Source organism: Bos grunniens, chromosome 11 (genome assembly GCF_055505025.1).
Source record: "Bos grunniens cultivar Pamir isolate PY7600 chromosome 11, Bosgru_T2T1.0, whole genome shotgun sequence".
Taxonomy (NCBI): Eukaryota; Metazoa; Chordata; class Mammalia; order Artiodactyla; family Bovidae; genus Bos; species Bos grunniens.
In genome coordinates this window covers 102,994,063-103,017,446 of record NC_141175.1, presented here as the reverse complement: position 1 = coordinate 103,017,446, position 23,384 = coordinate 102,994,063, and the positions used below count along the sequence as shown (strand labels likewise).

At 38.2% G+C, this 23,384-nt stretch overlaps 1 protein-coding gene across 4 annotated transcripts in view; it reads left to right on the top strand.

The window, feature by feature from the left end:
• The window catches only part of EIF5B (eukaryotic translation initiation factor 5B), a 76,731-nt gene that overhangs the window by 30,583 nt on the left and 22,764 nt on the right, over positions 1 to 23,384 (top strand). For 3 of the 4 annotated variants that reach the window (XM_086327971.1, XM_086327968.1, XM_086327970.1), the window contains 7 exons: positions 27 to 702; positions 2,034 to 2,251; positions 2,633 to 2,783; positions 10,464 to 10,559; positions 11,054 to 11,143; positions 15,021 to 15,095; positions 18,079 to 18,365. In XM_086327971.1, coding sequence (XP_086184097.1) covers positions 27 to 702; positions 2,034 to 2,251; positions 2,633 to 2,783; positions 10,464 to 10,559; positions 11,054 to 11,143; positions 15,021 to 15,095; positions 18,079 to 18,365 — 1,593 coding nt within the window. The remainder of the gene's footprint in view (positions 1 to 26; positions 703 to 2,033; positions 2,252 to 2,632; positions 2,784 to 10,463; positions 10,560 to 11,053; positions 11,144 to 15,020; positions 15,096 to 18,078; positions 18,366 to 23,384) is intronic. The other variant, XM_086327969.1, reaches the window with a different exon arrangement.

The following is a 23,384-nucleotide window of genomic DNA, read 5'->3' as shown; positions in this document are numbered from 1 at the left end:
TATTTCTAACAGTGGACATGTTTTAGCCAACAGAAAATAATGAAGATGAACCCATCTCAAAACAAGATAAGAAAAAGAAAGGACAGAAAGGCAAAAAACAGAGTTTTGAAGATAATGATAGTGAAGAATTGGAAGAAAAAGATTCAAAGTCAAAAAAGACTGCAAAACCCAAAGTGGAAATGTACTCTGGGAGTGATGATGATGATGATTTTAATAAACTATCCAAAAAAGCAAAGGGGAAAGCTCAGAAATCAAATAAGAAGCGTGATGCATCAGAAGAGGATGAGGATAACAGTAAAAGAATTAAAGAGCGTATGAGAGCACATTCTTCTGGTGAAAGTGGTGATGAATCAGATGAATTTTTGCAATCCAGGAAAGGACAGAAAAAAAATCAGAAAAACAAGCCAGGTCCTACTGTCGAGAGTGGAAATGAAGATGATGACTCGTCCTTCAAAATTAAGACAGTGGCTCAAAAGAAGGCAGAGAAGAAAGAGCGTGAGAGAAAAAAACGGGATGAAGAAAAGGCAAAACTTCGGAAGCTGAAAGAAAAAGAAGAGCTGGAGTCTGGTAAAAAGGATCTGGGTAAACCAAAAGAATCTCAGCGGAAACCTGAGGAGGAAGCTCTGAAATCCAAAGTGACACTTGACTCTGGGGCAGCTCCTGCCTCTGAAGAGAAAGGAGAGGGTCCCATAGGCGCAGAAGGTTGGTAATAATATTGACAGAAGGGCCAGAGGCTTGGATTCATAATTAGTTCCTTTGTTTATTTGCTGTGCTGGGTTTTCGTTGCTATGCACAGACTTTCTGTAGTTGCGACGAACAGGGGATACTCCCTTTCTTGTGGTGTGTGGGCTTCTCATTGTGGTGGCTTCTCTTGTTGCAGAGCACAGGAGGTCCTAGGAGCTTGGGCTCAGTGATTGTGGAGCATGGGTTTAGTTGCCTCGTAGCATGTGGGATCTTCCTGGGCCAGGGATTGAACCCTGTCCCCTGCTTTGGCAGGAAGATTCTTAAACACTGGACCACTGGGGAAGTCTTCAGTTAATCTGAATTTTGATTGTTATGCTCCAAAGTCATTTGTTATTTGTCCTTGGTTATAAAGGTACTGAGTTGTAAGATGCATAAAAAAAATTAGTCTAAGTACTTGTTTTAAATTGATTTTTGTTGCTAAACATGTATGTAGTATAAAGTATCTTTCAAATGAGTTGTACACAAACTGGGATTTTTGTGGAATTTCACTTTGGAAAACAATTTTTTGCTGCTGATGAATACTGGAAGTTGCTTAATGAAAAATTTATTGTTCCTTTTGATAACTCAGTGTGAGATGATACCTGAATTCTCTCCTGTTATCAAAAACCTAATTCAGGTTTTTAAATGAAAATGAAATGGAAAAACAATATACTAAAATTAGTTAATGTCTTTTAAGCAATAGTGAGCCATGTTTTTGTACCAGAACCCGTTAACAAAAAAAAGCTATCTAGTTAAACTTCCTCCTCTTATTCAGAATGAAAACAAAGATCAAGTGATTTACATAATTTTTCCTTTAGACTGGAAAACTTTTAATGGGAAAATTGGCATAGCTTTTAAACCTCTCAAATTCTTACTGTCTGGACATCTTTGAGGAGAACCATCATGAATGTAGCTTCAGAATCTTTCATTCTTCAGTATAATGCTAAAGAGTTCTTGGGACATATTTGTATTTTTGTGTTTTATCCTAGTATCTGTCCCCTTAAGGTAGGCTTCTTATCATCTCCATCTTACAGAAGCATTAGGTACAGTGTATCTTCTCCCTTCTGACAGCATCTTCCTGTCTTCTCGAATCCCTTAGGATAACTCAGAGTAACACCAGCATCATAGGCGTCTAAGGAAGCCAGCTGGGTGGTTCTGAGCTGCACCAGCTCCTCCCAAGTGCTCAGGAGGCCTTGATGCCTAACGACCTTAGTCTGCTGCTGGCCCATTGTAGTCCCTGGATTCTAGGGTTTGCTCACCCCTGTTGTAGGAAGTGACTTAAAAATACTCTTTGCCTCTTTTTTTGGTAGATGACAATGAAGGAGACAAAAAGAAAAAAGATAAGAAGAAAAAGAAAGGAGAAAAGGAAGAAAAGGAGAAAGAAAAGAAGAAAGGACCTAGCAAAGCCACAGTTAAGGCTATGCAAGAAGCTCTGGCTAAGCTTAAAGAAGAGGAGGAAAGACAGAAGAGAGAGGAGGAAGAACGGATAAAACGGCTTGAAGAGTTAGAAGCCAAGCGTAAAGAAGAGGTATGTTTTTGTGAAGTTGCTGACATTGACACATTCTACTTAAATCCTCTTCTCATAACACATCTCTAGCTTTCTAATTGTAAAACTTTCTTAGTTACATGGTAGTTCAGTTACATTATTGTTCAGATATAGATAATAAGATAAGTACAGAAAATCCTGCCTTATTTCCTCGGGTACAGACAGGAGTTGCTTTTACATTGTTACCCTCACGTGATACTAATTATACTCATTATGTACATTTAAAATACTTTCATTGGGAAGTTCCTAACATAATACTCTGCATGTATCTCAAGAGCTTTGTTAGAAATTTGGGGTGTTTGCTTTTAAATTTTGTAATTTGTTAAGCTAATACAGTTTTGTCTGCTATGTCTTCTTTTATAGGAAAGATTGGAACAAGAAAAAAGAGAAAGGAAAAAGCAAAAAGAAAAGGAAAGGAAAGAACGCTTGAAAAAAGAGGGGAAACTTTTAACTAAATCCCAGAGAGAAGCCAGAGCCAGAGCCGAAGCTACCCTTAAACTTCTACAAGCTCAGGGTAGGTGGTGTTCTTAATTAACTGAACAGTCCAGAGAGTTCTCTCAAGCAGTTATCTCTGTAGCGGTCAAAAGGAGAATTGAATTGAGATAGAAGGAGAATTTCTGTGAAAAGGCTATGAAAAAGTCCAGTGGTGTAAGTAGGTGAGATAATTTCATTATTTCAGGAGATAAACTGTGTACTGTGATAAATTTGCATGTTAAATAATAGTTTGTAAATGAAAATACAGAATAGTGAATCGAGGTCCCATGTATGCGTCACTGAGTTTTAACACTTAGCATTCTTATTTTGTTCCCCTCTCACTCCCCCACCACCACTCTAGAGTATTTTAAAGTGAATTACAGAAGTCAGTATTATTCTCCTCACAGGTTACTTTAGTATGTGTCTCTAACAGGAGATTTTCCTTTTTAACACAGTACAGTATGTATTATTATATTTAACAAAATTCCTTGATTTCTTGATTTTGTCCATGACTGTGTTTTTTTCACTTGTCTCCAAAACATCATTTATAGATTTGTTCAGATCAGGATCCAGATTAGATTCAAGTATTGCATCTGGTTGATAATGTGATTTGGTTGATTGGATTGATACTGCTGTTTTTGGCATGGATTTATTTGTTCAAGATACTGGATTTTTTTCCTAGAATTTTCCCTGTTCTGAATTTATCTAATTGCATTCTACTGGTGTTGGCTAATTTATTTCTCTGTACCTTATAATTTTTAGATCTAGCAGGCTGGCTGCTACTTAGCAGTGCTGTGTAGTGCCCAGTGCCTCATGTGAGGAGGCATGTGATCTGGTTGTCTTGCTTCTAATGATGTCAGCGTTGATCATTGAGTTTAACCTTTGGTAGCCTTGTCCATTACAGAAGTACTTCATTGACTTTTCATCTAATAATTTAAATTCCAATTGGTGATCATTGCCTATATCCTGTATTTCATTAGGAATTGCAGAATTGTGATAGGAAAACCAGGAAATATGCTTAATTCTTTCCCTTTCTTCACTGATTTACAAAATAATAATTTGCTTTCCCCACAACCTCCAAAGCTAACCAGTGAGTTTAATTTTGTTTTGGATGTAGAACACTTCATCTTAATGGAATTTTATATAATTGATATGTTTTCATCTCCTGAAGTTATTTACATTTTGGATATTCTAATTAGATGCTATTTTTGGCTAGGAGGAGGTCAGTCAGGTTGGTCCCTATGACTTTTTCATTTGACTACAGTGTTCTTGGGCTCTTCCTTGCTTTCTGACACTATGAGATAGCTCAGGTTCACCTTGTACATTTTCTTCTCTAGACCTTGAAATCAACCGTTTACCCAAGGAAGTTGGTTCCTTTTAGTTTAGATTCCATAATACGAACATTTCATTAATTGTGTCTTTGACAGGTAAGATGATTTAAAATAGTGTCTTTGCTCCATTGAGAAGAATGTTTTGGGATTTCTCTTTATGTCTTGTCCCTGCATTCCACAGGTTTTATATTATAGTAATTTTGGTACTTACACTATAATTAAAATAATAGCTACCATTTATTAATGTATTTAGTATATAACTGATGCTATTTTTGACATTATTTCTTCATAAAAGTCTTCATTTCCATCATATAGATGAAAAAATGGAGACTCAGGAAACTTGAACAGCTTGCCTGAGGTCCTGGAGCTGAGATTTAACTTATCTGTGGGACTTCCTCTATGTTATGTTCAGGTGGAAGCAGTAAATTTAGAGGAACACAGGACTGAGATTTCAGAAAGTTTTATTTTTAACTGGGAATATAGCTTTTAAAAAAAATGAAACTAAAGAACAGATTCGAGTACAACTAGCAAATCCAAATATTGGATTTAACTGATAGCTCTCTGACAGACTAAAAGCTCTCATGGAGAAGTTGGGATGGGGCCATACAGAAAGTGGCATGCCAGTCTCAGAAATGCTCTTTTATGAAGTAGTTTGACTTGCGTTTATAAGATGAAAATTAAAATTATGAACTTGGCATCAGTCTTTAGGTTAGGATAGGCTTGGAAGAGGTGGGGTCTCGTGTGGCATCTCTAGCCTCAGTCTCCTTTATTCTTCATAATGTTGCCCAGTGTTTGCCCTCTTATAGGCTCTGTATTGTCTGTTAATAAAAAAAAAAATCCAAACTTCTTAGCCGGGCATTAAAGGTCCTCCACAAGTCTGCTCGTTGAGTCACTTCAAGGAAGAAATGTTACATGTTATGTCTGACCATATCTTTGGAAGCCACCTTGTTAGATAAATATTATTTACTATGTTCATTACCTAGGACTATATATATAATTTATTCATTGAGCTAAAAAATGTGTTCTTAGAGAGTGTATCTGCAGACATTTTCAGATAATGACCTTGAATTGTGTAACAGGTTATCTTTTTGATCTGTTCATAGCCTTTAGCCTGTAACTACTGAGCATATAGCAAGTACACATTCCTTAAAAGACACAAACTACCACAACTCAAATACATAACCTGGATAGTCCTGTATCTATTTAAAAATATACTCCTATCTATTTACATTTTAGCTCAGTTAAAAATTTACAATAAAGAAAACTTTATGCCTCTATGATTTCACTTGGGAATTCTAACAAATATTTAGGGAAGAAATATTGCCAGTTATGAACATTATCTTCCAGAATCACCCAACTCCTGAGGACAGCATTATCCTTATGTCATAGTGAGACAAAGACATTACAAGAAAGGAATTGTGGATCAGTATCCCTCATGAACAGAGATGCAGGTTTCTCAGCAGAGTATTAGCAGTGTGATTCCAGCCATGCAGTTGTCCCTTGTGCAGTCTAGGAGTCAGGGCAGCTCTCCATGCAGTCAGCAATTTGTGGACATTCATAGTTGGCCCTCTGTAGCCACGGTCTATCCACATACTGAACCAGTAGTGGATCTTGTAGTACTGTAGTATTCCGTGAAAAAATGTGAGTCCAAGTATCCGTGTAGTTCAAACCTGTGTTATTCAAGGGTCAACTATATAAACATACTTATGTGCATATATTTATGTATATATTTAGGGACAGTCTGTCATGACCCAGTGGATTTTACCTTGGTAGTGCAGGGGTGTTCAGTATTTAAAAATCAAGAAATAGTTCACCATATTAATAGACTAAAGAAAATCTACATGATCGTCTCAATATACAGAAGGATCATTTCAAAAAATTCAGTATTCATATATAATAAGAATCCACAAACTGGGGATAGAAGAGAACTTCCTTCCCTGATATAAGACATTTACAAAAAATATGCAATTATTACACTTACTTTTAAATGACTGAATACTAATAAACTCTAATATTGAGATTAAGGCAAGGGTATGCACTCTCATCACAATCATTCCACATTGGTCTGGAATGTCGTGATTCAGGCAGTTAGGCAAAAAATAAGGCCTGCAGATTGGTAAGAAATAGTCTATTCATAGATGCCAGTTGTCTACATAGAAAATTCCATGGTATCTATCCCCCACAAAATCCTATAGCTAGTAAGTGGGGTTAAGAAGATTATAGATAGGCCAGTATGCAAATATCAACTATTTCTATATGCTAGTAATTAACATAAAAATACTAACAGTATAAAATTAACAGTACTATTTATAGTAGTACCCCCCCATAAAAGAAATTGAAATACTTAGTTAAAATTCTAGTATTTGTGGAATCTATATGCTGAAAACTGTAAAATACTGATGAAAATAATCAAAGGCTTATGTAAATGGAGAGATGTTGCTTTTGCAGAGTCAAATGCAACAAATGCAAGCAGTCAAATCTGCTTTTGCAGATGTTGCTTTTTGCAGTGTGATATTGTTAAGATACCACTTCTCCCAAACTGATTTGTAGATTCAGTGCAATCTCAGTCAGAATTACAGCAGAATATTTGAAAGAACCTTGGAAGACTCACAATATCCAATTTCAAGACTGGCTGTAAAAATACAACAATCACAGTGTGATACTGGTTAAAGGGTAAACGAAGAGGTCAATAGAACAGAACAGAATAGTCTGTCTGGTCACGTTTTCTTTGTTGTCATAAGTTCAGTTCAGTCTAGTCGCTCAGTCATGTCCGACTTTGCGACCCCGTGGATTACAGCACCCCAGGCCTCCCTGTCCATCACCAACTCCTGGAGTCTACTCAAACTCAAGTCCTTTGAGTTGGTGATGACATCCAACCACCTCATCCTTGTCGTCCCCTCTCCCGCCTTCAATCTTTCCCAGCATCAGGGTCTTTTCAAATGAGTCAGTTCTTCGCATCAGGTGGCCAAAGTATTGGGAGTTTCAGCTTCAACATCGGTCCTTCCAGTGAATATTCAGGACTGATTTCCTTTAGGATGGACTGGTTGGATCTCCTTGCAGTCCAAGGGACTCTCAAGAGTCTTCTCCAACACCACAGTTCAAAAGCATCAATTCTTCAGTGCTCAAGTTTCTTTATACTCCAACTCTCACATCCATACATGACTTCTAGAAAAACCATAGCTTTGACTAGATGGACCTTTGTTGGCAAAGAATGTCTCTGCTTTTGAATATGCTATCTAGGTTGGTCATAAATTTTCTTCCAAGGAGCAAGTATCTTTTAACTTCATGGCTGCAGTCACCATCTGCAGTGATTTTGGAGCCCCTGAAAATAAAGTCTCTCACTGTTTCCCCATCTGTTTGCCATGAAGTGCCATGATCTTATGCCATGATCTTAAGACCAGATGCCATGATCTTTGTTTTCTGAATGTTGAGCTTTAAGCCAACTTTTTCACTCTCCTCTTTCACTTTCATCAAGAGGTTTTTTAGTTCCTCTTCACTTTCTGCCATAAGAGTGGTATCATCTGCATATCTGAGGTTATTGATATTTGTCCTGCAATCTTGAATCCAGCTTGTGCTTCTTCCAGCCCAGCATTTCTCATGATGTACTCTGCATATAAGTTCAATAAACAGGGTGACAATATACAGCCTTGACATACTCCTTTTCCTATTTGGAACCAGTCTGTTGTTCATGTCCAGTTCTAACTCTTGCTTCCTGACCTGCGTACAGATTTCTCAAGAGACAGGTCAGGTGGTCTGGTATTCCCATCTCTTTCAGGATTTTCCACAGTTTGTGGCAGTCCACACAGTCAAAGGCTTTGGCATAGTTAATAAAGCAGAAATAGATGTTTTTCTGGAACTCTCTTGCTTTTTTGATGATCCAGCGGATGTTGGCAGTTTTATCTCTGGTTCCTCTGTCTTTTGTAAAACCAGCTTGAACATCTGGAAATTCACGGTTCATGTACTGCTGAAGCCTGGCTTGGAGAATTTTGAGCATTACTTTACTAGCATGTGAGATGAACACAATTGTGCAGTAGTTTGAGCATTCTTTGGCATTCATTGCCTTTCTTTGGGATTGGAATGAAAACTGACCTTTTCCAGTCCTGCAGCCACTGCTGAGTTTCCCAAATTTGCTGGGATATTGAGTGCAGTACTTTCACAGCATCATCTTTCAGGATTTGAAATAGCTCAACTGGAATTCCATCACCTCCACTAGCTTTGCTTGTAGTGATGCTTCCTCAGGCCCTCTTGACTTCACATTCCAGGGTGTCTGGCTCTGGTGATCATACCATCGTGATTGTCTGGGTTGTGAAGATCTTTTTGTATTATTGTTCTTCTGTGTATTCTTGCCACCTGTTCTTAATATCTTAATATCTTCTGCTTCTGTTAGTCCATACCATTTCTGTCCTTTATTGTGCCCATCTTTGCATGATTTGTTCCCTTGATATATAATTTTCTTGAAGAGATCTCTAGTCTTTCCCATTCTATTGTTTTCTTCTATTTCTTTGCACTGATGACTGAGGAAGGCTTTTTTCTCTCTCCTTGCTATTCTTTGCAACTCTTCATTCAAATGGGTATATCTTTCCTTTTCTCCTTTTCTTTTCCCTTCTCTTCTCTTCACAGCTATTTGTAATGCCTCCTCAGACAATCATTTTGCTTTTTTGCATTTCTTTGTGTCATAGAAAGAGATAATTCAGTAGATAAAATACGGTTTTGCTACAAGTGATAGTGGGATAATTAGACATTTATTTGCAAAAAATAAAATGAAAAACCTGGCCCTCAATCCCACTCATTATATAGAATTTAACTTGTAATGGATTGTAGATCTAAATGTGAAGAACTTTCAGAGGAAAACATAGAAACTCTTTATGAGTTTGTGCTAGGCAGGGAGTGCTTAGGTACAACTTCAAAAGCATAATCCATAAAAGGGAAAAAAATGAGAAAATTGAGGAAGTCCAGTTAACAACTGCCATTCAAAAGACACCATTGAGAGAATATCAAAGATAATACCTAAAAATCACTCATCTGAAAATTGTGTTTATGTGTATATAAAGATAACTCAGAATTCAACAAGAAAAACAATCCTATTTGGAAAGGGGCAAAAAAGGTTGAAGAGACCCTACACTGAGATACTGTAAGCATGTGGAAGGAATGCTCAACACCATGGTGGTCAGTCGCTCAGTTGTGTCCGACTCTTGAGACCCCATGGGCTGTAGCCTGCCAGGCTTCTCTGTGTATGGAATTCTCCAGGCAAGAGTACTGGGGTCGGTTGCCATTTCCTTCCATGGGATCTTCCCGACCCAGGAATCAAACCCTGGTCTCCTGCATTGCAGGCAGATTCTTTCCTGACTGAGCTACAAGGGAAGCCATTAGGAAAATTCAAATTAAGACCACTATGAGGTATCACTACACATTTATTAGAATGTGTAAATTTAAAAAAACCCCAGCATTTGTCTTTACCAAATGCTGGCAAGAGCAGTTGGAACTCTCATGTGCTACTGATGGGAATGCAGAATTGTAAAATCACTACAGTTGGCAGTTTCTTACAAATTTAAATACAGTTGACCTCTGAACAACATGGATTTGAATTGTGAGGGTTTTTTTCAATTATAAATACTACAGTACACGATTTGTTATTGGTTGAATCCAAGAATTTGGAAACCATGCATATAGAGGGCTGACTATAGGTCATATGCAGATTTTCAGCTACATGGAGGGTTGGCAGCCCAGAACTACATGTTTTTCAAGGGTCAGCTGTACGTATTTAATGTCCCATCCACTCCATAATGTGTATCCCAGAGAAAACGTTCACACAAAAATCTGCATGCAAATGTTGATAGCAGCTTTATTCATACTGTCAAAAACTAGAAATAACTCAAATGTCCTTTAGCTGCCTATTGAATAAACGGACTGTGGTCCGTCCATACACTGGATTACTGTTTACCATAAGAAACGAAGTATTGATACATATAGTAACGAGGATGATTTGGATCCATTATGATGATAGCCAGACTGTAAAGCTTTATTTCTGTGACTTTCTGGAAGGAGACCATCTTAAGGGATGGAGAACAGATCAGTGGTTGCCAGGGACTTAAGGATGTGAATAGGGTTTAACGTCCCAGAGCAGCCTGGGGTGATGGAACTGTTATGCATCTTCATTATGATGGTAATTGTGTAACTTCAAGCGTTTGTCAAAAGTCAAAGAGCTAGACACCAAAAAGATGGAATTTTAATGCATGTTTAAAATACCTTATGTTGAAAAGGTTTTCCATGAACTTTATATTTTAGGATATGTATCTCTGAGGTGAATAAAATGTTACCTTCTTCAATAGTGTTTCTTAGGTGTCAAGCAAGTAGTATAAACACTGAAATTTTCCAATTTTATCCCTCAGGTGTTGAAGTGCCATCAAAAGACTCTTTGCCAAAGAAGAGGCCAATTTATGAAGATAAAAAGAAGAAAAAACCACCGCAGCAGATGGAAAATAAAGGTTTGCATACAAAACCTGTGATTTAGAAACAGTTTTGCTGGCCTTTTCCCCTATAACCTTAAAAACAGAAGTCTCTTAAAAAGAAGTCTAACCGGAATTGCATATTGAAACCAACCAATTGCATATTGAAACCAACTATTAATGATATTAATATCATTCTCCACTGATTCAAATGACAGGTTAAGGGAAAAGTATATCTGTTTGTAAAATCTGAGTCCTATGCTATGAATAACTGTTCTTGACTGAAAAAGCATAACTATCATTTCTTTTTTTTGCTGTTTCCTTCTCAACCTTCTGTAATTTTATATTCTAGTCTTGTCGGAAAGAAAAACTAGTTTCCTGTTTGTAAAAAATCATTGTTGGTATTAAATGTTTTGTAAACTTATTAAAGAATTTAGATTGTACTACTGGTGTTTATTCAGTAGTTAACAGAGTATCCTAACAGGAAATGCACTGAAAAGTATTGTTAAGTTGGTTTCTGTTCCTTTTATCAGTTTCTGAACCAGTGGAATTAAGTGCTGCTGCAGAAGTTGTGGAGCAAGGACTACCCGAAAAAGAAGAGACACCGCCTCCTGTTGAACCAGGCCAGTAGTGCTCATGTGTCCTAAGTTGTCTTGGTTGTCACTAGTTTGGAGAAACCAGATGTCTGGCAGAATGGCCTTCTTACTTTGTAGTTCTTTCTTTAAATCGTTTCATTTTCTCTGGAAAAATTGTAGAGGTGAGACTTGAATCACTTTTGTTCTCTACAGTGGTGTTGGAAGTGTTTTATAGAAAGGATTAGAGGTATTTGGATTTTCTCTAATGTTTTTATTTATGGGTCAGGATTCTTAGGTGGTACCAAAAAGACCTAAAGTTCTTTGTTTAAATCCTTTGGAAGCAAATTGGGAGCACTTTTGATTGGAGCTTTTTACTAAAAATCATAAGAATTGACATTTTAAAATCTTCAGAGGTCAGCTTTTGTTTACTAAATTAGTAAGAGGATTCAGTTTACTCATTCTGTGAGTGTATTTTGGGATTGGAGAACATCTCTGGATTTTTTTTTTCTTTAAACATTGTTCTAATTCGCGAAACTAGGTGTTGCTAGGAGAGCCGGAGGCTGGCTACATTGTATGTTGGGTAAAATCAGGAGAATCTCCCGTGTTTACAGATAGGAGTAGGAGTTGCTTTAGAGAATGTTAAGACTGACCCAGAGTGAGGAGAGTTTGGGGGAGAATGGATTCATGTATATGTATGGCTGACTTCTTTTGCTGTCCTCCTGAAACTATTACAACATCATTAATTGGCTGTACCCCAATACAAAACAAAAGGTTTTTTTTTCTTGAAGATTGACCCACACTTGTGAAAGATACTGGGTTGGCCAATACATTCATTCAGGGTTTAAGATGTTACAGAAAAACACAAATGAACCTTTTGGCTAACCCAGTATTCAGATCAGATCAGATCAGTCGCTCAGTCGTGTCCGACTCTTTGCGACCCCATGAATCACAGCACGCCAGGCCTCCCTGTCCATCACCAACTCCCGGAGTTCACTCAGACTCACGTCCATCGAGTCAGTGATGCCATCCAGCCATCTCATCCTCTGTCATCCCCTTCTCCTCTTGCCCCCAATCCCTCCCAGCATCAGAGTCTTTTCCAATGGTCAACTCTTCGCATGAGGTGGCCAAAGTACTGGAGTTTCAGCTTTAGCATCATTCCTTCCAAAGAAATCCCAGGGCTAATCTCCTTCAGAATGGACTGGTTGGATCTCCTTGCAGTCCAAGGGACTCATAAGAGTCTTCTCCAACACCACAGTTCAAAAGCATCAATTCTTTGGCGCTCAGCCTTCTTCACAGTCCACCTCTCACATCCATACATGACCACAGGAAAAACCATAGCCTTGACTAGACGAATCTTTGTTGGCAAAGTAATGTCTCTGCTTTTGAATATGCTATCTAGGTTGGTCATAACTTTCCTTCCAAGGAGTAAGCGTCTTTTAATTTCATGGCTGCAGTCACCATCTGCAGTGATTTTGGAGCCCAGAAAAATAAAGTCTGACACTGTTTCCACTGTTTCCCCATCTATTTGCCATGAAGTGATGGGACCGGATGCCATGATCTTTGTTTTCTGAATGTTGAGCTTTAAGCCAACTGTTTCACTCTCCACTTTCACCTTCATCAAGAGGCTTTATAGTTCCTCTTCACTTTCTGCCATAAGGGTGGTGTCATCTGCATATCTGAGGTTATTGATATTTCTCCCGGCAGTCTTGATTCCAGCTTGTGTTTCTTCCAGTCCAGCATTTCTCATGATGTACTCTGCATATAAGTTAAATAAACGGGGTGACAATATACAGCCTTGACGAATTCCTTTTCCTATTTGGAACCAGTCTGTTGTTCCATGTCCAGTTCTAACTGTTGCTTCCTGACCTGCATACAGATTTCTCAAGAGGCAGGTCGGGTGGTCTGGTATTCCCATCTCTTTCAGAATTTTCCACAGTGTATTGTGATCCACACAGTCAAAGACTTTGGCATAGTCAATAAAACAGAAATAGATGTTTTTCTGGAACTCTCTTGCTTTTTCCATGATCCAGCAGATGTTGGCAATTTGATCTCTGTTTCCTCTGCCTTTTCTAAAACCAGCTTGAACATCAGGAAGTTCACGGTTCACATATTGCTGAAGCCTGGCTTGGAGAATTTTGAACATTACTAGCGTGTGAGATGAGTGCAGTTGTGTGGTAGTTTGAGCATTCTTTGGCATTGCCTTTCTTTGGGATTGGAATGAAAACTGACCTTTTCCAGTCCTGTGGCCACTGCTGAGTTTTCCCAATTTGCTGGCATATTGAGTGCAGCATTTTCACAGCACCATCTTTCAGGATTTGGAATAGCTCAACTGGAATTCCATCACCTCCACTAGCTTTGTTGGTAGTGATGCTTTCTAAGGCCCACTTGACTTCACATTCCAGGATGTCTGGCTCTAGATGAGTGATCACACCATCGTGATTATCTGGGTCGTGAAGATCTTTTTTGTACAGTTCTTCTGTGTATTCTTGTCACCTCTTCTTAATATCTTCTGTTAGGTCCATACCATTTCTGTCCTTTATTGTGCCCATCTTTGTATGATTTGTTCCCTTGATATCTAATTTTCTTGAAGAGATCTCTAGTCTTTCCCGTTCTGTTGTTTTCCTCTATTTCTTTGCATTGATCGCTGAAGAAGGCTTTCTTATCTCCTCTTGCTATTCTTTGGAACTCTGCATTCAGGTGTTTATATCTTTCCTTTTCTCCTTTGCTTTTCTCTTCTCTTCTTTTCACGGCTATTTGTAAGGCCTCCCCAGACAGCCATTTTGCTTTTTTGCATTTCTTTCCATGGGGATGGTCTTGATCCCTGTCTCCTGTACAATGTCACGAACCTCATTCCATAGCTCATCAGGCACTCTATCTATCAGATCTAGGCCCTTAAATCTATTTCTCACTTCCACTGTATATCATAAGGGATTTGATTTAGGTCATACCTGAATGGTCTAGTGGTTAACCCAGTATTACTGATCCTTTTTTTCTTCCCCTCCTATTCTCAGTGTAAAAAGGATCATATTCCTCAGCACACCTCAGCTTAACCTGATGAGATCAAAGACATTCATGTTGATAGACTTACGGGAGTTCACTACTTTTGGTGGTAATTTGTAGCAGTAGAAAGAGTTACTAATTTAGAAGGAGTTTAGGGTTCATGTTTCTGACTCATTTCCTCCTCCTCAGGAAAATGTATCTAGGCTTGTTGGCAAGTAGTAATTATTATAGGGAAGCAAATACCCCGTGTTCCACCCTCATCTTCCTTTCATTTGAGAATAATTTTGCTTGACTAGATTGAAGTAAAAAGAGAGTCATTTTTGTTAATAAGGGGAGTTTATAGTCTTTAAATTCAAAATTATACCTTTCTGGCCATTTTTGGGTTGTAAGCACGACATGCTGTTCTTTCAGCTGGAAGAGAAGTGTAGATTGGTACCTCCAAGTATGTAATTGAAGTAGTATTTGTATGTATTTGAAGAGGTTAAAGCTAAATAAACAATACATTCTTATGTATATAGTTTGAAGATCAAAAAGAAGAGATATGTGAAATTCCATTTGTCCTCAAGAACTGAATGCCATCACGTACCCTTTTCAAGATCTAAAGGAATATTTCAATGAGTTGCTAGTATTTTGGACATGACTTAGCAACTGAACAGCAATATTTTACCTCAGATATGAAATCTGGGTTAAGTTTAATATATTGTACTCAAAACATGAGGAAATTGTGAAGCATCTAGTGACAGTAAAGGATTTAACCTGCTAGGTATGTTGAAAAATAGTTGCAAAGAATGAAATTATATACATACTTCTTTTTATAACTAAAGCATTTTTTAAATGTCAGTATAGTTTTCTACATTTTTTTTTCTAAAAGCAATCTTAAATTCTTTATAATTTTTATGTCCTTAATGAAAACTTTCATCCACAGAAGAGGAAGAAGAAACCGAGGATGCTGGGTTGGATGACTGGGAAGCTATGGCTAGCGATGAGGAGAGAGAGACAGGTGAGTAGCTCGGAAGCGCGCACTGATACGTCCATTGGCTACTCGTGATGTGTCTGTGTTTAAAGGAGTAGTCTTGATTGTGAAAGCTGCACGAGCATTCTTGGAGATAGAGGACAGTCTGGCTCTTTCCATTGCCATGATCCCTAAATCCTCCTGTGGATCCTGATTTTATTAATAAATGGTTTTTCAGAAAGTGATTTGTAAGATAGTTGCCTAGTATTTAGAATGCATTTTTTCCCAGAATGGTGATTTTTACAAATGAAAATAGATGATTTTTACAAATGAAAATAGATTATTAAAGCTCTTTAACTTAGAATAAATACAAAGATATACAAACAAGATAATAGAGTTCCTCCTAATCATTGTGAATAAAAAATGGTTTTCCTGGTCATTTCTTCCTGGCTTCTTTTTTAGGGTTTTATTTGTTGGCTTTCTCCTAACTTTTTGAAGTGAATATTTGGCTGTTTGTTTTTTCAGTCTTTTTTAAAATGATGTATTTTTCTCTAAGCCTGGCTTTAGCCAAATTCTCTAAGTTCTGATATATTGATATTTTTAAATTTATATTTTGATATTTTAGCCTATAATTTACTTAGAAGTTTATTTCTTATTTTATGAAAATGAGGACTTTACATATCTTTGTTATTTCATTGTGATCAGAAAAACACATGTTTCTATCCTTTGAACTGTGTTGACTTAATTTACAACCCAACAAATGGTTGGTTATTTTACATGTTTCATGTGACTGGAAAGTTTATATTCTGCATTAGTTGAGTGCTTTGCTATCTGTATTTAGGTTGCTGATTATTTTATTCAGCTTCTGAGTTTTTTTTCTCAGTACTTTTCTCTCTTTTGCTGAGAGTGGTATACTTAAATCTCCCATTGTGCTTATAGTTTGTCTTTTTCTCTGAGTTATCTTAATTTTTGCTCTATGTAGTTTTGTGCTGTATTATTAAATGAATGTAATCTTACATCTTTCTGATGAATTGACTGTTTTATATCTTATTTCTAGTAATGTCTTTTTCCTTAAAGTCTGCCTTATCTGATGTTAATATAGGTATACCAGCTTTAATTTACTTGATTTTTCTGTCTGTATTACACTTTCTATATCCTTACACAGCATATAGTTGAGGTTTTTAAATCTATTTTGTTACTTTTTATTTTACCTGGAGTACTTAGCCCATTACATCTAGAATGTAATACAGTTAATGAAGTTTAGTGATCTTCTATTTATCATCTTACTCTTATTTGTTCTATTTCTTTTTCTTTCCTTTCTAACTATCTTTTGGATTATTTGATTTTTTTTCTTTAATTCCTTTTTTTGCCCTTTCATGAGCTTGGATGTTTTGTACTTTTCTCCTTCCTTTTGGTGGTTACTCTAGATAGTTTTAACGTGGACTTCTGAACTATCAATGTCTGTTACCTTCTTTCCAAGCAAGATAAAGACCATAGAATACATAAATTACATTTGAACAGTTCTCAGTTTATATATACCATTGTTCTCATTTACTTTAATTCTCTGTTTTAAACCCCAGAAGCTTTAAAACACACACACACAACAATGGGTATACATTGAAGTTTATTCACATTCTGAGTTTTGTGGTGCTTCTTTCCTTCCTCAATCTCTTACCTTCTATTGGGGTCATTTCTTCCAACCTGAAGTGTATCTTTTAGAATTCCTTCAGTATGAATCTGCTACAGAGACTGTCCATATTTGCTTTTCTGAAAAATCTTTATCTCATCTTCATTCTTTTTAAAAAAAAATTTATTTATTTTTGGCTGTGCTGGGTTTTCATTGCTACGTGGGCTTTTCTCTAGTTGCGGTAAGTAGGGGCTAACTCTCTAGTTGGTGGTACACAGGCTTTTCATCGTGGTGCCTTCTGTTGCGGAACATGGGCTCCAGGGCATGGGGGCTTCAGTACTTGGGGCTTCTGGTCTTTAGAGCACAGGCTTGATAGTTGTAGCACACAGGCTTGGTTGCTCTGCAGCATGTGGGTCTTCCTCGACCAGGGATCGAACCCATGTCTCCTGCTTTGGCAGGCGGATTCTTCACCAATGAGCCACCAGGGAATCCCTCATCTTCATTCTTGAAGGTGACATACTAAATGAGAAATTCTTTGTTGTAATTTGATTAATGCTTTGATGATTCTAATCCCCTGTCTTGGCTTTTATTGTTTCTGTTTAAAAGTCAGGTATCACTCTCAAGTTTCCATGTGTCTTTGTTTTCATCAGTTTTATTATGATTCAACCCAGTTTGTTTTTATTTTCTCCTGAGTTGTTTGAAACTGTAGAAATAATTTGATGGCAAAGTTGGTGTTTTCTTACTCCAGAGAGAATTTATATGTACATCTACCAGGAGTCTGAGTGAACTAGCAATATAGAAACATCTTACTCCCCGTTTCGAATTTAGAGAACCTGGAGGTGATCTGCCAGTAATGGGGAGATCCTGTTTACTTCCTGTTTATCTTGTTATTTCCCCAGAGTTTTTCAGGATTTCACCCCACAGTACGGGCACTACCCAGTGTCTGTCTACCTTGCCCCCCCTGAAATTGTTGGTAGGCCTGAACTCCCAGTGCCTGGACCCTTGAGCGCTGAGGGGCCTTTAAGAGCGCTGCATAGCCTTTCAGCTGCCTCCTCCAGGGTCCGCAGATGACCCCGGGGGGAGGAGGTACTAAACATTGTGCTCCCTTCCCTGGGTTTCTGTCCTCTCAGGGACAGTGTATCCTGGCCAGTGATGCTTTCCTTTTTTTATTAGCTTAAGTATGGTTAATGCATTAAGTTTTTACTGTTAAAAGGCAGTCTTTACTGTAGTATGTAGACAAAACTTTGCATTTATGATGTATGAAAATATTAATTTTGAATTATATAGTAAAACGTTACTGCCTTATTTAGTACCCTTTCGGTATTATTTTGCCTTTAAGGTCTCTATCTTGATAGAAATCTCATTTTTAACTTTGGTTTATTTCAAAATGTCTTTTCCTGAAAGAAGAAAACACGGTGCATATAGAAGTAAAAGAAAACCCTGAAGAGGAGGAGGAGGAGGAAGAGGAGGAGGAGGAGGAAGAAGAGAGTGAAGACGAAGAGGAGGAAGAAGGAGACAGTGAAGGCAGTGAAGGTGAAGATGATGATGAAAAGGTGTCAGATGAGAAGGACGCTGGGAAAACATTGGATAAAAAGCCAAGCAAAGACGTGAGCTCAGAATCTGAGGATGACTCTGACGACGATCGAACTAAAGAAGAACGGGCTTATGACAAAGCAAAACGGAGGATTGAGGTACTCATTTTTCCTCTTCTCTACTCCTTTCCACCCCCTTCCTCTGTGATCATTAGAACTTTACAACTAACGCTTCTATTGAGGAGCAATTTAAGAAACAGTCTCGGATTGGTATCTGTTCCGTTTTTGTGATGCTGAGACATAATAGGTCCTTGACACTGGTCTAACCCAAGGACTTCACTGTTTGCTAAGATGGAATGCTGACTGCTTTATCAGTTTTTTCTTTTTTTAATCCAAATTTTAGTGTGCTCTTTGAGAGATTTTTTTATAGGTTTATAGAGATACTCTGAGCTTATGCGCTCTAATTGAGTGTTTGCCTTGTGTGTTTAGTCATTCTGACACATGTGGTCCCTTTAGTTCTTTAGATCAGGTGGGTTAATGAGGCTTCCGTTTAGTCAAGTTCACATACCCTGCCACTTAACTGTTTTCCCTTTCTTAATGCAGTAGACTTCTACTACTATTTCTACTAGACTTCAGGAGGAAGTTTTCTCTAGTTATGTCAGCTTAGCATAAATAATACACTAAAAACTAATTTGCTTTGAAGAGGCTAAACTGTTTTAAAACTAAAATTGTTTTTAGCTTTCCTTAATTTTTTCATGTGCAATTCTAGCTTTCAGTTAGTTTGTGAATACCTCTGTATCAGTATTTGCCTTTTCCTTCTGTAAAGTTTAGTTAGGAATACATTTTCCAAATTTCTAAAGGACTAACAAAGTCTGTTACTGTAAATTGGGGTTTCTCAGCCTCAGCACTATTGACATTTTTGGGCCTAAGAATTCTCTGCTGTGGGGGACTGTCTTCTTCATTTTAGGATGTTCAGCAGTATCTCTGATCACCCTCTAAATCCCCTCCCTTCTCCTGCTCGTGTCTCTGCTTCTTCCCACAGACCTGCTTCAGCCAGACATTGTATACTGTGCTTGGTGATTTACGAACAGAATGGGTATAATCATAAAGTAACAGTTCCCTATTATCTCACTCCCTAGTGAGATAGAAGAACTGCCTTTGGCAATGAATCTGGTTATGAACCCCATGATTTAAAAAAAAAATAATTAAAAACTAAGTAATAAATTTAGTGTTTGCATCCCCCCACCCCCGGCCCCTCCTTTTAACAATATGCAGTGGTCCTCTTTAGCTCAACAATTTAAAAAAAGTGTTTTGGCTGTACTGGGTCTTCGTTGCTGTGCTCAGGCTAGTTCTGTATTGTGCTGTGCTTCGTTGCAGTTCATGGGCTCATCAGTTGTAGCTCATGGGCTTAGTTGCTTTGTGCCATGTGGGATCTTCCTGGACCCAGGATCGAACCTGTGTCTCCTGCACTGTGTGGCAGATTCTTAACCACTAGACCACCAGGGAAGTCCTAGGTCAACAATTTTTGAACGGCTTGGTTGAGATGTGATTTCATACTGTAAAACTGACCCATTTTAAGTTTACAATTCAGTGACATTTTGTAAATTTACAGAGTTGTGCAGCCACTCCCACAACTCAACTTTTAGAATATGTTCATCACCCCAGAAATATCCTTGTGCCAATCTGCAGTCATTACCCATTCCTGCCCCCAAGCAACTGCTCATCTGTTTCCTGCCTCAGGACAGCATCTTCTCCAGAAACTTCATCATAAATGCAACTTTGTATTACGTGGTCTTTTGTGTCTGGCTTCTGTCACTTCAGCCTGTTCATCTGTGTTGCTGCTCTGTCAGTACTGTGTTCCTTTTAACTGACAGCAGTGTTCCGTTATATATAGATACCACATTTTATTTGTGTCCATTCACCAGTTAAAGAACATTTGAATTGTTTCCACTTTTTGTCATTTGTACTTCTGTTACAAAACGGTCTCATATGAGTCTGTGCATGGAGATATATTTTTGTTACTTTTGAATAAAAACAACTTTTAGGAGTGAATTTTTTTTAATCCTAGAAATTTGGCAGTGTCTAAGAGTGAGATACGAATACCCAGTTGTGGATGTGACTGATGATAGAAGCAAGGTCTGATGCCGTAAAGAGGAATATTGCATAGGAACCTGGAATGTCAGGTCCACGAATCAAGGCAAATTGGAAGTGGTCAAACAGGAGATGCCAAGAGTGAACGTCAATATTCTAGGCATCAGCGAACTAAAATGGACTGGAATGGGTGAATTTAACTCAGATGACCATTATATCTATTACTGTGGGTGAGAATCCCTTAGAAGAAATGGGGTAGCTATCATGGTCAACAAAAGAGTCCGAAATGCAGTACTTGGATGCAATCTCAAAACTGACAGAATGATCTCTGTTCGTTTCCAAGGCAAACCATTCAATATCACAGTAATCCAAGCCCATGCCCCAACCAGTAACGCTGAAGATGCTGAACTTGAACGGTTCTATGAAGACCTACAAGACCTTTTAGAACTAACACCCAGAAAAGATGTCCTTTTCATTATACAGGACTGGAATGCAAAAGTAGGAAGTCAAGAAACACCTGGAGTAACAGGCAATTTTGGCCTTGCAATACGGAATGAAGCAGGGCAAAGACTAAGAGAGTTTTGCCAAGAAAATGCACTCGTCATAATAAACACCCTCTTCCAACAACACAAGAGAAGACTCTATACATGGACATCACCAGATGGTCTACACCGAAATCAGATTGATTATATTCTTTGCAGCCAAAGATGGAGAAGCTCTATACAGTCAGCAAAAACAAGACTGGGAACTGACTGTGGCTCAGATCATGAACTCCTTATTGCCAAATTCAGACTTAAATTGAAGAAATGGGAAAACCACTAGATGATTCATTTCAGTTCAGTCGCTCAGTCGTGTCCGACTCTTTGCGACCCCATGAATTGCAGCAGGCCAGGCCTCCCTGTCCATCACCAACTCCCGGAGTTCACTCAGACTCAAGTCCATCGAGTCAGTGATGCCATCCAGCCATCTCATCCTCTGTTGTCCCCTTCTCCTCCTCCTGCCCCCAATCCCTCCCAGCATCAGAGTCTTTTCCAATGAGTCAACTCTTTGCATGAGGTGGCCAAAGTACTGGAGTTTCAGCTTTAGCATCATTCCTTCCAAAGAAATCCCAGGGCTGATCTCCTTCAGAATGGACTGGTTGGCTCTCCTTCAGGTATGACCTAAATCAAATCCCTTATGATTATACAGTGGAAGTGAGAAATAGATTTGAGGGCCTAGATCTGATAGATAGAGTGCCTGATGAGCTATGGAATGAGGTTCGTGACATTGTACAGGAGACAGGGATCAAGACCATCCCCATGGAAAAGAAATGCAAAAAAGCAAAATGGCTGTCTGGGGAGGCCTTACAAATAGCTGTGAAAAGAAGAGACGCGAAAAGCAAAGGAGAAAAGGAAAGATATAAACATCTGAATGCAGAGTTCCAAAGAATAGCAAGGAGAGGTAAGAAAGCCTTCCTCAGCAATCAATGCAAAGAAATAGAGGAAAACAACAGAATGGGAAAGACTAGAGATCTCTTCAAGAAAATTAGATATCAAGGGAACAAATCATACAAAGATGGGCACAATAAAGGACAGAAATGGTATGGACCTAACAGAAGATATTAAGAAGAGGTGGCAAGAATACACAGAAGAACTGTACAAAAAAGAGCTTCATGACCCAGATAATCATGATGGTGTGTTCATTCACCTAGAGCCAGACATCCTGGAATGTGAAGTCAAGTGGGCCTTAGAAAGCATCACTACAAACAAAGCTAGTGGAGGGGATGGAATTCCAGTTGAGCTATTTCAGATCCTGAAAGATGGTGCTGTGAAAGTGCTACACTCAATATGCCAGCAAATTTGGAAAACTCAGCAGTGGCCACAGGACTGGAAAAGGTTAGTTTTCATTCCAATCCCAAAGAAAAGCAATGCCAAAGAATGCTCAAACTACTGCACAGTTGCACTCATCTCACACGCTAGTAAAGTAATGTTCAAAATTCTCCAAGCCAGGCTTCAGCAATATGTGAACCGTGAACTTTCTGATGTTCAAGCTGGTTTTAGAAAAGACAGAGGAACCAGAGATCAAATTGCCAACATCTGCTGGATCATGGAAAAAGCAAGAGAGTTCCAGAAAAACATCTATTTCTGCTTTATTGACTATGCCAAAGCCTTTGACTGTGTGGATCACAATACACTGTGGAAAATTCTGAAAGAGATGGGAATACCAGACCACCTGACCTGCCTCTTGAGAAATCTGTATGCAGGTTAGGAAGCAAGAGTTAGAACTGGACATGGAACAACAGACTGGTTCCAAATAGGAAAAGGAGTTCATCAAAGCTGTATATTGTCACCCTGTTTATTTAACTTATATGCAGAGTACATCATGAGAAACGCTGGACTGGAAGAAACACAAGCTGGAATCAAGACTGCCGGGAGAAATATCAATAACCTCAGATATGCAGATGACACCACCCTTATGGCAGAAAGTGAAGAGGAACTAAAAAGCCTCTTCATGAAAGTGAAAGAGGAGAGTGAAAAAGTTGACTTAAAGCTCAGCATTCAGAAAACTAAGATTATGGCATCTGGTCCCATCACTTCAGGGGGAAAATAGATGGGGTAACAGTGTCAGACTTTATTTTTTTGAGCTCCAAAATCAGTGCAGATGGTGATTGCAGCCATAAAATTAAAAGACGCTTACTCCTTGGAAGGAAAGCTATGACCAACCTAGATAGCATATTAAAAAGCAAAGATACTTTTGAATCGCAGCCATTCTGACTGGCGTTAAATGGTACCTCATAGTGGTTTTGATTTGCATTTCTCTGATAATGAGTGATGTTGAGCATCTTTTCACGTGTTTGTTAGCCATCTGTATGTCTTCTTTGGAGAAATGTCTATTTAGTTCTTTGGCCCATTTTTTGATTGGGTCATTTATTTTTCTGGAGTTGAGCTGTAGGAGTTGCTTGTATATTTTTGAGATTAGTTGTTTGTCAGTTGCTTCATTTGCTATTATTTTCTCCCATTCTGAAGGCTGTCTTTTCACCTTGCTAATAGTTTCCTTTGATGTGCAGAAGCTTTTAAGGTTAATTAGGACCCATTTGTTTATTTTTGC